At 67.5% G+C, this 16101-nt stretch overlaps 1 protein-coding gene across 1 annotated transcript; it reads right to left on the reverse strand.

The window, feature by feature from the left end:
• Positions 1-700: 700 nt before the first annotated feature.
• NFE2 (nuclear factor, erythroid 2) lies at positions 701-15238 on the reverse strand. Its single transcript, XM_075901650.1, has 4 exons — positions 14829-15238; positions 6280-6361; positions 4980-5183; positions 701-2751 (listed from the first exon to the last, which is right to left on the reverse strand). The coding sequence occupies exons 2-4, from the start codon at positions 6328-6330 to the stop codon at positions 1654-1656; spliced, it is 1353 nt and encodes a 450-aa protein (XP_075757765.1). The 5' UTR covers positions 6331-6361; positions 14829-15238; the 3' UTR covers positions 701-1653.
• Between the last annotated feature and the right edge of the window lie 863 nt (positions 15239-16101).

Here is a 16101-nt window from a genome sequence, read left to right on the forward strand (position 1 = left end):
TCACCCCTACTGCACCACGCACACGCCCAGGACACGCAATGTGCACGCATCCGCTCTGGACCCCAGTCATTGTGTTCTTTGTTCATTAGATACCAAAGCCCGGCAGCCAGGACTGGGCAGCAAAGTCTGAGACACAGAGGGCCAGCTAGGGCCCCCGCCGTGTCCTTGGGGGGGGGGGGGGGGTAAGTAGGGCACAATCAGATTCCCCCCCTACACACACACACACACACATTTTGCTTTATGAGCGCACCACCTCGCCAACTGGGAAAGGGGGGAGCAGAACCCCTTGGTGTTGCCCCAGGCCCTCCCGCTTCCTGCCCAAACCTCCCCCCAGCCTGTCCCAGCGAACCCCCCTCCCCCACAATCCGTTTCCCAGGTGTGGGGCTGGCAGGCTGCCCCTGCCCGTCAGTCCCTGCTCCCTGGGCATCAGCTCCCTGCAGCGGGCAGGTGGCAGCCATGGAACTCCCTGCTGCGCTGGGCCGGGAACCCTTCGCTGGGCTCGCCCTTGTGCCCCCTCGCACGAGCTGCTATGTGCACACTCGCCCTTCCACCGCATGCACGCGCGCACACACGCCCACTGCCCGCACACACGCACGTGCACACTCGCCCTTCCACCGCATGCACGCGCGCACACACGCCCACTGCCCGCACACATGCCGGCCACGGCCTGTCCATGTGCCCAGTGAGAGGCGGGAGACGGTTCCCAGCTGCCCGCTGCGGTGCCGTTTATTGCTGGGCAGACGCAGCTGCAGGCCAGGTCTCTATTTACAATGGGGGCCCTGCACGGCGCCGGGCGGGGCTGCGGCTGCTCACGGTGACCCCCGAGCCCTGGGGTGCCCAGGCCGCCAGGATCTCAGCGGCTCACACGACTCGCCACGATGGAGGATGGGCATGGTCCCAGCCCCACGGGCTCCGGGCCCCCAGCCCCGGTCCCCAGGGCCAGTCCCTCCCTGCCCGGCATCGCCAGGGAAACGGCTCTTCTGCTCTCCCAGCCACCCCCTTCGGGTCCTGTCCTGTGCCAGCCATGACCCCCAGTGCCCTCTGCTCCCCTTCCACCCTGCCCTCGGGCCCCCTCTGCTCCCCTTCCACTCTGCCCTCGGGCCCCCTCTGCTCCCCTTCCACCCTGCCCTCAGGCCCCCTCTGCTCCCCTTCCACCCTGCCTTCGGGCCCCCTCTGCTCCCCTTCCACCCTGCCCTCGGGCCCCCTCTGCTCCCCTTCCACCCAGCCCTTGGGGCCCCCCTTGCTCTCGGTGCCTTCACAAAGGGGCGTGAAACAGGTTTCCTGCCACCCAGGGAGGAAGACTCCGGGCGTGTCAGCGCGGTGGGGCCCACGGAGCAGAGCCGGGCGCCGAACCCTTCTCCCTCTCTGCAGGGCGTGGCAGCTCCGTGGGGCGAGGGGGCCTGAGAAGCTGCAGCCAGCGGCCTCGCCTCAAACGCCCCGAGGAGCAGGCGGAGTGGGGGGCCCTGGCCAGGGGAGCGCAGAGGGACGGGGCGTACCCGCAGCTGGGGCACGGGCGCATCCGGCGGACAGCTCCGGGGGTGACGCACGGACGGGCCCCCATGGCCATGCGATGCCTCCGGGGCTCAGGGAGTCCCGCGCGGAAGGGGCCCCCCAGGCATGTTTGCTGGGGAGAACAAAGCCGCCCCGCCCCGCTCAGTCCCTGCTGTCCGGCTTCTTGCTGTGGGGCACCAGGAAGATGCCGCCGTCGGCGGTGAGCTGCAGGGAGAACTCCTCGGGCGAGTAGGGGTTCCCCGCCTCGTCCCGCAGCAGCAGGAAGACCTCGTGGTAGAGCTGGCCCAGCCTCTGCCGCATGAGGCCCAGCGTCTTGTCCACCTCCCGCCGGTCGGCCAGCAGCTGCTGCCGCTCCCGGCCCAGCTGCTCCAGCTCCTGCTCCAGCTGCACGATGGTCTCCAGCTTGCGCTTGCGGCAGTTCTGAGCCGCCACCTTGTTCTTGCCGCGGCGCCGGATGTCCCGCACCAGCGCCAGCTGCGGCTCCGTCAGCGGGAACTTGGCCACCAGCTCGTTGAAGTCGTCCACCGGCAGGTTGACGATCTTCTCGGTGGGGAAGGGGATCTTCATGGCCAGGGCGCGGCGCTCGTCCCGGCTGCAGGCCAGCTCGGCCCGCGGGGCAGCCCGGCCCTTCTCCGCCTGGGCTCGGAAGGGCTCCGGGGGCTGCGTGGTGCCGAAGGGGAGCGCCTCCTGCAGGCTGGGCAGCAGGGGGTAGTGCGGGCTGTAATCCACCGGGTACATCTCCGCATAGTCCACCCGCAGCCCGCAGGGCTCCGGCCCCTCCGTCTCCATGGAGTCTGCCTCGCTGTAGTTGAGGGACAAACCCGAGTCCGATTCCAAGTCCTCCTGGGCGCTGCAGGGCGGCGGGGGCCCGTAGCCCTCCGCCCGGCCCCCGGCCACCCCGAGGGACTCGCTCAGCAGCCCGGAGAGCGACGGAGTCTTGTTGGGGCCCAGCTGAGCCAGGGCAGCGGCTGCTGGCGCCGGGTCGAGGCTGGATATCAGCATCCCGGTGTAGCCGAAAGGGGGGTCCAGGGAGGGCATGGGACCCATGCCCAGCCGGGGGCACGGGGCCGCCGGGACGTCCAGGTAGTGACGGTCGTAGGCGGGGGCAGGCTGACTGCAGCTGGGCACCGGGCCGTCCCCCAGCGCCGGGCAGTGCCCGTAGCTGGCCGCGGGCCCCATCTGGTGCATGAGGGTGTAGAGCGCGGGGTCACAGGGGGCCTCGTTTGGCACATCCAGGCCCTGTGGGGGGAGAGATGCAGGTTAGTTAGTGCTGCCCCCGAGGCCTGGCTGGCCCGGGCCTCCCACCCCCGAGGGGCTGGGGTATTGTCCCTCCCATGCTCAGGGGAGACCCGTGCAAGGAATCCAGCCTTTTCTCCCCGCCGGGCTCCCTGCGCCGGATGCATTTACGCCCGTCCCTGCGGTCCAGGGCTGCGTCCTTCGCAAGCCGCCTCCCGAACTCTCCTCTCGATACACCAGCACGTGGCTTCCCCCAACCTCACATGCACACGGTGCCCATCCGCCCTGGTGCTGCGTTTGGTCCTGGGTCGAGGGATTCCTTTACTCTGAGCCATCCCAAGGGTGTTTAAACAGCCCCCGCCCGGCTTGCGGGCGCCTCCCCCTCGTGATAGCTCCCTTGAGCGGCCAGCTACCCGGCATCTTCCTTCCCGGGGCGCCCCCTTTAAAAGGGAGCTGACGCCACGGGGGCGTTTCTTGGAGGGTCCCCCTACAGGGGGGTTGATTTGCGCTCCCGTTGCTTTTCCCGAATGGGCCAGCTGGGTTCATCTCTTGGACCAGACCCCGGGGACCGCGCTGGACTCAACCGAGAGTCGCCTCTCCCCTCCCGGACTGGCTCCCAGGACTGGCTCCCCCAGCCGCGGTCGTTAATGGGGTCTAGGAATTTCATGGCTGCACCTCGCCCGGGGGGACTTGTGCCCTCCCCACGGCGCGCTTTCCGCTTTGGCAGCATCTCCAGTCCTGGGCATCTGCAGCCCCGCTCACCTGGCGGGTCCGGGCTCCCTCAGCCCTGCGCCCGCCCCACACTCAGCAGGGCCTCCAGCCCAAGGACGGGGCCACGGAGGCCTCAGGATATGGGGGTGGGGAAATGCAGCACGCTGGGAACTCACCATACGCACCCTGCGTTAGAATGGGGGCCCAGCGCATACTGGGGACAGCCTGCCCCTAGGGTGGTATGGGGAGCCCAGAGCATGCTGGGAAGGCGCCGTTCCTTGGGGTAGGTTGGGGAGCCCAGAGCATGCTGGGAAGGCACCGTTCCTTGGGGTAGGTTGGGGAGCCCAGAGCATGCTGGGAAGGCGCCGTTCCTTGGGGTGGGATGGGAGCCCAGAGCATGCTGGGAAGGCGCCGTTCCTTGGGGTAAGTTGGGGAGCCCAGAGCATGCTGGGAAGGCGCCGTTCCTTGGGGTAGGTTGGGGAGCCCAGAGCATGCTGGGAAGGCGCCGTTCCTTGGGTTGGGATGGGAGCCCAGAGCATGCTGGGAAGGCGCCGTTCCTTGGGGTAGGTTGGGGAGCCCAGAGCATGCTGGGAAGGCGCCGTTCCTTGGGGTGGGCAGGGGAGTGGAACAAGCTGCGATCGCCCTGCCGGGGGGGGGGGGGGGGGGGGGGACAGGCCCAGAGCATGCTGGGAAGCGCTGAGCCCTGCAGCAGGTGCCTGCCCTCCCGAGATGGACAGGGCGATACCGTCCCTCCCGGAACAATGGAGCCGATTCAGCTCTTCAGACAGACGCCCCATTGTGTGCCTGCCCCCCGCCCTGCCCCCGCCCGCCGAGCCCCGCACGGGCCCGGCCGTGAATGGGGCAGTGTTGGCGCAGGGCGGCTCAGCGGCTCCGTCCGCCTGGGAAGATTAAAGAGCCGGCGGCGTGTAATTAATACCCAGCGCTCCGCCCGGCCTGGGGGGCAGGGGCTGGGGGAGGGGGCTGTGTGTCCCCAGAGCCCGGGCTGTCTCCCCATGCCGCTGCTGGGATGGATCCACGGGGCTGCAAAGCCCCCCAGGGACGGGCCTTGCAGCCCCCTTGTCCTTCGGCCGGGCCCAGCCACTAGGACCAGAGCTCGGCCGGCCGGCGGGCGCCCCGGGAACCGTTCCCAGGCCAAAGGCGCCGGGAGCAGCCGGGAGACCTGAGACCCAAACGTCGGGGCTGGGTGGGCTCCGTGCTTGCAGCCGGGGCGGAAATGGAGGGGCCGCTGGTCGCTCGCCCCGCTCGTCCAGCCTGAGCCAGGCCAAGAGCCGTCCCGTGCCTGCCCCCCTTGCGGGGGGATGGGCCGGGGGTCCCCTGCCTGTGCCAGGCTGAACCCGCGGGACTTTTCCCCTCCCCGGGCGCCGGGCGCTCGCTGGGGTCTGGCGTCTCTCGCCCCCGGGGGAGGCGGCCGGCGGCAATGGGGCTGGGCCCAAAGCCAGCCCGGGTGGGGGAGGGAAGCAGACGGGCCCCCTCTCTGGAGGGCTCTGGGCGGGGCTCACCTGCAGCTCCGCAATGGACATGATCTCCTGCCAGGTCAGCTCCATCTCGCCCTGCTGGCCGGGCTCGCTCGGCAGCGGCGCGGGCAGGAGCGTCGTCCGGGCCCGGCCCTGCTGCGGGGGGCAAGGGGGCATCTTGCCGGCCCAAGCCCTGCCCAGAGTCTGCTCCAGAAGGGCCACCCCGAAACCGGCCGTGGCAGCCAAATTCTGCCGCACAAGGAAAGAAAGAACGCGATTGGATAAAGGCCCAGCCTTCCCCTCTACTGATTGGTAGAGCTAGGATCCACCCTCGCCTTCCTGCCTGCTGATTGGTGGAGACAGGATCCACCCTCGCCTTCCTGCCTGCTTATTGGTGGAGACAGGATCCATTCTAACCTTTCTGCTTGAGAGGGACGGGATCCACCACAAAGGTTGAGGGGGAGAGACATGATCCACCCTCGCCATCCTGCCTGCTGATTGGTACAGACAGGATCCATGCCAGCCATCCTGCCTGCTGATTGGTGGAGACAGGATCCACCCCGCCTTTCTGCCTGCTGATTGATAGAGACAGGATCCCCCTGCCCTACAACTTTCCTGCCTGCTGATTGGTGGAGACAGGATCCACCCTCACCTTCCTGCCTGCTGATTGGTAGAGACAGTATCCCCCCGCCCTACAACTTTCCTGCCTGCTGATTGGTGGAGACAGGATCCACCCTCACCTTCCTGCCTGCTGATTGGTAGAGACAGGATCCCCCCACCCTACAACTTTCCTGCCTGAGGGGTGGTCTGAGCTCTCTCTCTCTCTGACAGCCGGAGAGCTCTCTCTGATCCCGGGCACCCTCAGAAGCTCTTGGGAGCCCCAGGGTGCCCCGGGCCCTGAGGCTTGTCCTGTCCAGCAAGGCCCGGGTGTGGCAGGCGAAGGGGGCTGCCCAGGCTCGCTCTTCGTGTGCATCTCCCCAGGGCCTGCTGGACCAAGTGCGTGTAGGAGGCAGGCTCTCCCCAGAGCCTGTGGTGGAGGTCGGCTCCAGATCCAACTTCCCCAAAGTCTGGGGCTGCTGGCCTGAGGGGTCCTGGCTCTAACTGGGCCTTCCGCCTGGGGTGATCTCTCCCCGCCCTCCCCCCTTTCTGACCTGCCCTGCTGGGTCTCCCGCTCTGCAGGGCGGCTGCCCCACGCCTGCCAAAGGGGGAAGGCTGCAGTATGGAGCCCGTTCTCCAGCGCCACGTTTCCTGCGGGTGGGATGTTCCTACAGCCACCCCGGGCGTGACCGCCCCGTCTGGCGCCCTGATAAGGCCTCCTCCCCCGCCGCCTGGTGGCTCCCCTCACCTCCGAGCCGGTTCTGTGAATTTGCAGCCCGCAGCTGGCCAGATCAGACATGCATGAAGCCACGAGGAGGCCTGCTCTGCTCCTGCAACACACAGATAAGGTCCCTTATCACCCGCAGCCGCATGGCCCCAGCATGCACCCTGGCCTGCAGCTGTCAGGATCACGCCTTGCCAGCTCCCGGAGCCCCCCTGCGCTCTGCCCGCCCCCCCGCCAGCCCTGACCATCCCTGGCCCGGGCCCAGGGCCAGACAGAGGCAGTGTGGTCTAGTGGGTAGCGCGCTGCACTGGCCCGGGCCCAGGGCCAGACAGAGGCAGTGTGGTCTAGTGGGTAGCGCGCTGCACTGGCCCGGGCCCAGGGCCAGACAGAGGCAGTGTGGTCTAGTGGGTAGCGCGCTGCACTGGCCCGGGCCCAGGGCCAGACAGAGGCAGTGTGGTCTAGTGGGTAGCGCGCTGCACTGGCCCGGGCCCAGGGCCAGACAGAGGCAGTGTGGTCTAGTGGGTAGCGCGCTGCACTGGCCTGCAGGCTCTATTCCTGGTTCTGGGCAGGTTGCTGTGCTACTCAGTGCCTTAGTTTCCCTTCCTTGTGTCTACTCCTTTTCTCGCTCTGTGTCTGAGCAGGGCTCTGGGCTCCGTGAGCTGCTGGGACGTGCAGAATAACCGTGGGGGGGCCCAGGGAACCGACTCAGATCAGCCACAGCTCTCCCACCCTCAGAGACAGGGCCACGAGCAGCCGGGGCCTTGGGCTCACTTTGTGCCCCCCCCCCAGCACAGCGCCCCGTGGGGCTGGAGTTGAGTGCCGGGGAGAGCGCCCCCTGCTGGCCCCCACCCTGCTCCCCGCAGCCCAGCGCCCCCTAGTGCTGTCCTGGGGCCAGCCCTGGCCGCTAGGGGAGAGCGCCCCCTGCTGGCCCCCACCCTGTCCCCTGCAACACAGCGCCCCCTAGTGCCGCCCTGGGGCAAAGGGGCCAGCCCAGTTAGGGGAGAGCGCTCCTGAGTCCCGGCCCCCGGCCGTGGGCCCACAGCCCTCCCCGGGCCGGCGCCTGAGCTGGCAGGCAGGGCTGCCTCCCTCCATCGATTGCACAAGAGGTGCCCTGCTGCAGGGGAGCCCCGGCCTGCCGGGAAGAGAAGCAGAAATGGCCCCGCCCGGCGCCCGCGCTCCCCCGCCTCTGCTGGCAGCGCCCTCCCAGGGGAACGGCCCTGCCCCCCAGTCAGCTCCGTGAGCACCGGCCCCCAAACGCCTCCCCAGGGATGCTCAGACCCCCGTTGGGGGGGTTCAGAGGCCTCGACCCCCTTGTGGAACGGAGAACCCCTGAGTGTGTGCTAACCCAGGGCACCAAGGGACAGCTCCCCCCCCATAGCCAGACTAGCTCCGTGGGGCACCGAGGGACAGCTCCCGCCCCCCCCCCCCATAGCCAGACTAGCTCTGTGGGGCACCGAGGGACAGCTCCCGCCCCCCCCCCCATAGCCAGACTAGCTCCGTGGGGCACCGAGGGACAGCTCCCGCCCCCCCCCCCATAGCCAGACTAGCTCCGTGGGGCACCTAGGGACAGCTCCCACCCCCCCCCATAGCCAGACTAGCTCCGTGGGGCACCAAGGGACAGCTCCCCCCGCCCCCTCCCCATAGCCAGACTAGCTCTGTGGGGCACCAAGGGACAGCTCCTGCCCCCCCCCCCATAGCCAGACAGCTCCCCCTTATGGCCAGGCTGTCTGCATGATTCCAGGTCCCCCCCACACGGCCCAGCTGGTTCTGTGGGGCCCTGGGAGAGGAAGGTTCCCTGCCCCACCCCCTTCTCATTCCCCGCTAGTGCACTCCCCCCCTGCCAGGGCAGCCCCCTCCCACACTGTCCCCCCCCCCCCGGTTCCGCATGGCAGTGCACCCCACCCACAATCCGGCTGGGATCATGTGGCTTTCCCAGAGCTCGCTCCTGGCTCCTGGTCTGCAGCGCCTGGCCCTGGGTGCCCCCCGAGCTCCGCCAGGTGCCACCCAGGCGCGAGGGGTGAGTCTCCCCCGGGCCGCGGTGGGGCCGGGGGCTCTGGGCACGGTGAGATCAGAGCCGGGGCCGGCTGGGCAGCTCCCAGGTCACTGACCGGCCAAGTCAGGGTTTGCATTACAGCGGATTGGCACCCAGGGGCTGCAGCCGCTGCTGTCGGGACACGGCACCTTCCCCTGGGGGCCACCCAGCCAGGCAGCACCCACGGCCCCTCCCCCCTGCCTGCGAAACGAGTTTGCCAGGGCTCCAGCCCAGCGCCTGCACCCCCCAGCCAACCCTCCAAGCCCCCTGGGCCCGCTCAGCCGAAACACCCCAGCCTGGCTACTCCGGCCACTGTCCAGCCCCAGAGACTCCTCCAGGCCCTGGGGGCCGACTCCCTCCCCCTTCCTGGCTCCTGGCTCCTGGCTCAGCTCCACTTTGATCCGGCAAGATCCAGCCTCCAGGGCGGGCGTTCCCACGGCTCCTGTTCTCACTGCTCATTTGTTAGGGGCATTACGGTAGCATCTCCAGGACCCCGGTGCGCCAGGCGCTGTACCCCCCCCCCCCCGTGCCGAGAGCTGCCACCTCTGGGGGGGATGCAGCAGCTTGCGGTCAGAGGAGTGGGCCACGTGGCCAACGCACTCAGGGGTGGGAAGGCCCCAGCGCTGGGCCCGGGGCCTTGGCTGGCTCGTCTCCACAGGGGCCACAGGGGCTTTTCTCGCGCCAAAAACCAGTTCCCGAAATCCGCCAGGTTCCCCCTCCCCCCTTTTGCCTTTGTCTCCATCCCTGGCTACTTTAGCTCCCGCACGGCCCGGTTCAGGGCGGGATGGGGGGCCATTTTCTGGCTGGAGCCGCATGGGGCGGCCGACGAGACACTCCCAACGGCCCCTTTGAATCTCTTGGGAACATTTCGTAATTTTCCAAAAATACACACGAAAAACCAGCAAGGCCATGTCGAAAGAGGAAACAACCCTTTGATCCCTGAAATCGGGGGGCGTGGCTCTCCACCGAGAAACCCCCCCCACGCAGACATGTGACTTGAGTAACCGGTCCCAGCTGGCCGTGGGGCGCCTCTCCAGGCTCCCAAATCCTGCCCGTGGGGCACTGGCCGGGGGGGGCGGCTGGCCCAGCGCCCACTGATGCCCTGCGGGTGCCCCCAGCTGCCTCACCCCTCTGCTCCCGGCCACAGGAACGCCCTGCCCGACCGCACGCTGCGCTTACTTCTGCTTTCCCGCGCTTCCAGCCGCCGCATCCCGCCAGGACGGGAGGGCCAGGCTGCCCCCAGCGCCCGGCTGGACGGGGAGAATGCGCCTGTTCGCGGGGGGGAGGAGGGAGGATGAGCCAGTGGAGAGACTGTGGGGCAGAGGCGGGGGGGAGGAGGGGGCATGTGTGGGGGAGGGTACAGGGGTGGGCTCCTGGGTCCTCTCCTTGGGCCCTGGCAGGGGAGTGGGGCCTAGTGGTTAGAGCCACCGGGCTGGGAGCCAGGACTCCTGGGCCCTCTCCTTGGGCCCTGGCAGGGGAGTGGGGCCTAGTGGTTAGAGCCACCGGGCTGGGAGCCAGGACTCCTGGGCCCTCTCCTTGGGCCCTGGCAGGGGAGTGGGGCCCAGTGGTTAGAGCCGCTGGGCTGGGAGCCAGGACTCCTGGGCCCTCTCCTTGGGCCCTGGCAGGGGAGTGGGGCCTAGTGGTTAGAGCCACCGGGCTGGGAGCCAGGACTCCTGGGCCCTCTCCTTGGGCCCTGGCAGGGGAGTGGGGCCTAGTGGTTAGAGCCATCGGGCTGGGAGCCAGGACTCCTGGGCCCTCTCCTTGGGCCCTGGCAGGGGAGTGGGGCCCAGTGGTTAGAGCCGCGGGGCTCCGGCTCCGCGGAGAGCAGGGTGCTGTTATTGTGGGGCGTTGCCGCACGCAAGGAGTTAAAGGCCCTGATCGGCCCCCTCCCCCGCTGCAGCCTGTGGGCCGTTATCACCTTGTGGGGCCCCCGGTTTCCCGCCCCTGTTTCGACACCGGCCCCCTACGATTTCCCAAGGCCCTGGCGGGATGTTGCACAAGGCGACTGTGATGCCCGGCCCTTCTTGGTTAACACTGAGCCTGGCTCCCATACGGCACCTCCCCCGCCCTTGGGCCCAGGGTGTGGGGCAGGGGAGGGGGGCTGCAGGGGGCGGCGGAGGGGACATCCTCCCCCACCAGCCCTGGTGGCTGCCCGCCCTCTCAGCCCATCAGGAGCCCTGCCATGGGGCTGGCGTCATGCACGGAGAGCACAGGGCAGGGGGGTGCAAACACTGCCAACCCCTCCCCCTCCCGCAGCAACCACTTGGCACAGCCAGGCACCGACGTGGGTCGCTGCCCTGGCACCCCGGCAGGCAGCGTGGCCCGCTCTGCCCTCAGGAGACGTGGGATTTGGCCTGCTGGGTGCCCATGGGCGAGCGGTGCCTCTCCGTGCCTCAGTTTCCCCAGCCACACAACTGGCCTCAGCGAAAGGCTTTGGGGTCGCCGGAGAAGAGCCTAGTAGGGTTGTGACGATGCAGCTGGGAGCCGGCGGTTTGCTCCAGCCACCCTGCCCCTGTGATGGCTCTGACAGCTGATATCCCACTTCCCCCACCAGCAGTGCTAAGCCCTGGCAGTTCTCTTGCTCAAGCGCCCCTTCCAGCTGCTGGGGTTCACATACTCCCCTGTCAAGTGAGACCCACACCTCCTCCCCCTTCCACATCTCCCCCAATGGCACAGGATGGGGGATACTTTCCCTCCAGACCCCTGCACAGATGGGCCACAGCCTGATCGTTAACAGGAGCCGGTGAGCCTATGCGCAGCACTGCCCTCTGCTGGGCAGAAGAACTGTCCAGCTGTGTGTCAGAGGGCCTGTATGCCGGAGGGGGATTTTCCCTTAGCGCAGGTGCCTTTCACACCAGCAGAAGCCAAGTTCAACATCAGCATGCGGCCTAGAGAGCTGGTCGTGGCGTGCCCAGAGCCCATGGCTTAGCTACGAGATTCTCCCCACTTGTCGTGGGAAGACCCTACAGCAACAAACCCATCTCTGGGCCGCAGTGCTTAGGGAGAGTCCACGATAACAAACCAGCAAGCAGAGCCGTGTGGCCAAGCGCTGGGTTGGGAGCGGGTCAGGGCTGGCATGGGACTCGAACCCACAGCCTGGTTTCACGGCTGGGGCAGGCGAGGCTGGTAAAGACTCACGGCTGAAGCCAGCCACGCCCAGGACCCCCGGGGCCCGGGCTTGTTCTGCTCCTCCGCCTGCACCAGAGCTTGCACGAGGCCCGTAGGGCGCCGGCGCCCTGCCTGGGGTTAGTAGCAGGGATCCAACTTGCAGCTGGATCTTTACCCCGGAGCCTGCAACACCCGCACTTAGGTAAGGTGCCCATAACTGGCCTGGGTGCCACGGCTTCTATGTGGGTGGGCACCCATGCTAGTGTGCGAGCGCCACTGCCCTCTGCTGGATGGAATCCGTGCCGCTCTGCTCTGTGTCATAGCCCCTGTACTGCAGCCAAGGGGACTCTTTTCACACGGCTGTCTGGCCGGGAGGGAGTGCCACTGGAGGCTGCTGTCCCGTCCCTCAGGCTGAGCCCTGCTCTGAGCCGACGACCCTGCCCCCAGCCTGCTGTAGCCTTCAGGGTCACTCCACCAGCTTGGCGTATTGGGGCCAGTCCAGGGGCTCTGTGGAGGGGGGGGCAGAGGGGTGCAGCCAGCCCGGGGCTCCCACCCTTCTCCTGTCCCATCTGTGCCCTGGCAAAGGCTCACTGCAGGAACTGCCGGCTGGTCTCTCTCTCTGCAGCCTCCGATGGAGACGATGCAGGAGCCTGGCTGCATCCTGGCTCCCTCCCCTAGCCGGGAGCAGCTGGCTGGGGACGGGAGCCTGCGGGGGCAGGGAGGCGGCTTTGGGACTTGCAGGGACACTGGGGTAAAGCCAGAGTCACCAGCACAGCACCCCAAGCCCTGAGCCAGGGCTGGGGCTGGGAGAGGGCTTGGACCCCCCCCCCCCCAGGAACGCAACCTCTGCCTTCCGGAGCGGAAGGAAAATCCCCACTAGTGATTAGCAGTATAGGGCACATGACACACAGCCCAGCCTGAGGCCAAGCCTGCTCCGTGGTGACATGCCCTTGGAGATGGGAGCGCACTGACATCCTGCGGGGAGATATTTCCTGTGCTGCTTCCCGTTGTTACCCGCCAGAGGACAGAGCTGCCAGGCAGCTCAGACCCTTAGAGAGAGCGAGAGCTACAGGAACCCCCTTATCGCCCCTCGGCAGGAGGCCTGGCCCCTCCGGGGCAGCCAGCAAAGCCGGCCCACTCCCCGGGCACCCAGAGCTGGGTAGCAGGGGATACCACATCCGCTGCGACGTCCCTGGATCGCCAACAGTCCCGGTCCCCAGCGTTGCCACATTCCCAGGCGCCTCGGCCAAGCCAGCCCCCCTCTGCCTGGGGCTCTGGGGCTCTGGCAACGGCCCCCCTCCGAAAAGCAGACTGAGCTCCGCCTGCTCTGCGGTTCGTGCTCAGCCGCCGTGGGCTGTGCTGTTCCCCAGAAGTGGCTGCTTTGAGGCGGGGGTGGGGGGGGAAGTCCCTGTGTCAGCACCCTGGAGCCCTCTGGGGACCGAGTCCGGCCCTTGCTGCTCTGAGTGCGCAGCCCCTGGTGCATGAGCTGAACGGGACTCGCTGTTGGCTGTGCGGGGTCTATGACACGCCATAGAGCAGCACCGGTCCAGGAGAGGGCAGCGGGGAGCGCTAACTGCCAGGCCACCGCTCCCGAGAGCAGCCAAGCTCCTCTCCAGGGACAGGCTGGGAGCAGGGCCCCTGGGGCAGCAGAAACAGCCTCGGGGGAGGGCAGGGCCAATGGGCCATGAAGTGCAGCAGCTGGCCCCACCTGTGGGACCTCCCCCAACCACAGCCGTGTCCCTGGAGCCCAGGCCTGTGCCAGCTCAGCGGGAGCCTCTCTGTGTATTGCCAGGTAGCGCGGCTGCAGGGCCCCCCCGCCCAGGCTCTGCGGCATCACGTGGCAGAGAGTTCCGCTGGCCACGCGCTCTCGCGCGCCTGGTCCGACCCCAGCCTGCTGGCTTCCACGGCAGCTGCTGGGAGAGACCGTAGCACCCTGCCTCCCCACCCAACCCCCAACACACGCTGGAGGAGACTCTCCTGCAGCGCTTCTCCCTACGGGGTCTATGGGCCATGGCTACCAGTGCTGGGTGCTACCAGGAGAGGGCAGCGGTGCGCGCACACGCACACACAGACGCACACACACAAACACGCACGTGCCCCTTTCCAACCAGAGAACTGGCCCCGCCAAGCCCCAGCCGGCCAGACACTAGACCCACAGGCCTCGCCCCCAGCAAGAGGAGCTGCCCCAGAGCCCAGCCCCACGTCACTCGCCCCACACAAAGGGGAAAGTGCAAATGCCTGGGAGAGACAGGGGGCTTTGGTGGGGGCGGGGCTGTGGGGGGGGGGGTGTAAACGCTGTGTGTGTATGCGCCTGTGCACTCCGTGTGGGATGTGTGTGTGTGTGTGTGTGTGTGTGTGTATACAGTGGGTCTCTGTGTGTGTGTGTGTGTGTATACAGTGGGTCTCTGTGTGTGTGTGTGTGTGTGTGTGTGTGTGTGTGTGTGTGTGTATACAGTGGGTCTGTGTGTGTGTGTGTGTGTATACAGTGGGTCTGTGTGTGTGTGTATACAGTGGGTCTCTGTGTGTGTGTGTGTGTGTGCATACAGTGGGTCTCTGGGTGTGTGTGTGTGTGTATACAGTGGGTCTCTGGGTGTGTGCACTCTGCAGGTGTAGGTTGTGTGTGCACTGAGTGTGTATACAGTGTGTACATGTGTGTGCTCTCCGTGTGTAGGGGGCTTGTGAGTCAGGGTGTGTGTAGGTGTGTGAGTGAACGTGTGTATGTTTGTATCTTTGTGTGTGCACTCGGCGCGTCGGATGCGTGCAGGTGTGTTGTGCTCCATGGAAGAGTGCTGAGGGGGGGAGGGGCTGTGTTCTGCACCCCCAGCGGGTCACTAACTCGCACCCAGAGACCCCACAGCGCAGACGGACGCTCCCCGGGCAGAGCCCCCCGACCTCTCCTGCCCTTTCCCAGGCTGGGCAGCGGGGGTGAGTCTCCGGACTCGCCGGCCCAGCCAGCCCCAAGCAGCCCCCCGACCCACGGGAAGGCTCCCGTCTGACCAGAACCTCCCGGGCTGCAGGGCCCCCACCCCACATGCCCAGCTGCCTTGTGGGCCCCACTTCTCCCCACTCACATGGGGCAGGCTCCTGCCCCCAGCCTCTCGGGCCCCCGGACCCACGGGCCCCCAGCCAGCAGCAGGATGTGGGCAGCCGGACGGAGAGGGGATCTGGGTGGGGGGCTGGAAGGGGCCAGGGATCCGGGGGGGGGAGGGGCTGAAAAGGGCTGGGGATCTGTGTCGGGGGGGGGACATTGGAATCGGGGGGCTGGTGCTGGGGTCCCCAGTCCTGCCGCATTGGGGGCCACTCCTGTCCCCATGCAGGCAGGACGCCCCCTCCCTCCCCGCCATGGGGCAGTCTCCCACCCGCAGCCGGGTTCCAGCACCTGCCGGAGGGCGCAGCTGTGGGGGGCTGGGAACAAGCAGCAGCTGGCTCCTACCTGCCTGGGACCCCCAGCCGGGGCGCGAGACGCTGGAAGCCGAGCGGGTCCGCGCTGCGAGCCGGGGGGCTCAGGACACCTCCATGCTGCGCAGCTGGGGGCCCGGCGGGGCGGGCGGAGGGAAGGTGTCCGTGCGCCGCTCTGGGAGGCTCTGCCTCTCCCCGGGGCTGCTTGGTGTTACATAAGCGAGGCCGGCCCTGCCCCGAGCCCAACGGCCTCCCGCCCCCCCGCGAGGCGTGGAGGGGAAGCCACAGAGCCGTGTCCCTCGGGGACGCCCCCCCCCCGCCTCCGGGGGCTGCCGTAGGGAAACAGGATCCCTCGCTCCACCGCACACCGTGATAACAAGGACACACACCGCAACACGGCACAGCCCGCCGCGACACACAGCCCTGCACACGCGTGTGCGGACGCACAAACACAGCCTCGCAGGCGCACACGCTGAGCCCCCTCCTCTCACAGCCACACGCGTGCACACAACCACACGCATGTGCACAAAGAGCCCCCTGCCCCCTCTCCAGAGCCACACTCAGCTGCACACGCGCAGAGCCCCACAAGCACACACAGCCACGCGCACACAAAGACAAAAGACAACTTTGAAAGTTATTACTAAGGCCTGAGAAAGACCAACACAAACCCACAAACACAGCCCACAACGGAGCGACACCGGTGCATGGGCTCTCCCCAAAGGGGTGTGTGTTTGTTTGTTTCTTTCTCTCCCCTCACCCCCCACACTGGACCGAAAGAACGTTTGCGACTTTTTGACGCCTTTAAGGAAACCTGCAAATTCACCAAGTCGAACGCAAATTCATGTTGAGGCCATGAAACAGGCTGTTTCTCCGCAGGAACCGCTGTGCGTGTGGGCAGGCAGGGCCTAGGCCAGGAAGCCAGGAGATCAAAGGGGGACACATGACCGGGGGGGCAACGGGGGGCCACCGGGAGACGGGGGGCGGCTAGCAGTGACAGCAGCGTCACTCCTGTCTTTTTTTTTTTTTTTTTTTTTTTTTTTGAGGCGCTGGTGCATCTGTTCACACTCTTGCCCGCCGTGACCCAATTGAACGGAGGGGGAAACTGAGGCACGGAGCGGCGGCTGAGGCGGACTGAAGGGCAGACAGAAAAGCCGAGGCAAAGGTGGGACTGGGACCCGTGTCCCCAGCTGCCTCTGGTCCAACCCGCTCCATCCAGCCGTGCAAGCCGGGGGGCCTCCCCGTGGGACAGCCAAGGGCGGAGCCGCCGGCTCCAGGAGGGGCGTGGGGCCTAGCGGGAAGGCGCCGCC

Source organism: Pelodiscus sinensis, chromosome 19, assembly GCF_049634645.1.
Source record: "Pelodiscus sinensis isolate JC-2024 chromosome 19, ASM4963464v1, whole genome shotgun sequence".
Classification (NCBI taxonomy): domain Eukaryota; kingdom Metazoa; phylum Chordata; order Testudines; family Trionychidae; genus Pelodiscus; species Pelodiscus sinensis.

Coding starts and splice junctions, on each gene's coding strand:
- NFE2 (XM_075901650.1), bottom strand. CDS start 6,330: ATGTCTGATCTGGCCAGCTGCGGGCTGCAAATTCACAGAACCGGCTCG. Junction 5,184..6,279: donor TTCACAGAACCGGCTCGGAG/GTGAGGGGAGCC, acceptor CTTGTGCGGCAG/AATTTGGCTGCCACGGCCGG. Junction 2,752..4,979: donor TGTCCATTGCGGAGCTGCAG/GTGAGCCCCGCC, acceptor CTCCCCCCACAG/GGCCTGGATGTGCCAAACGA.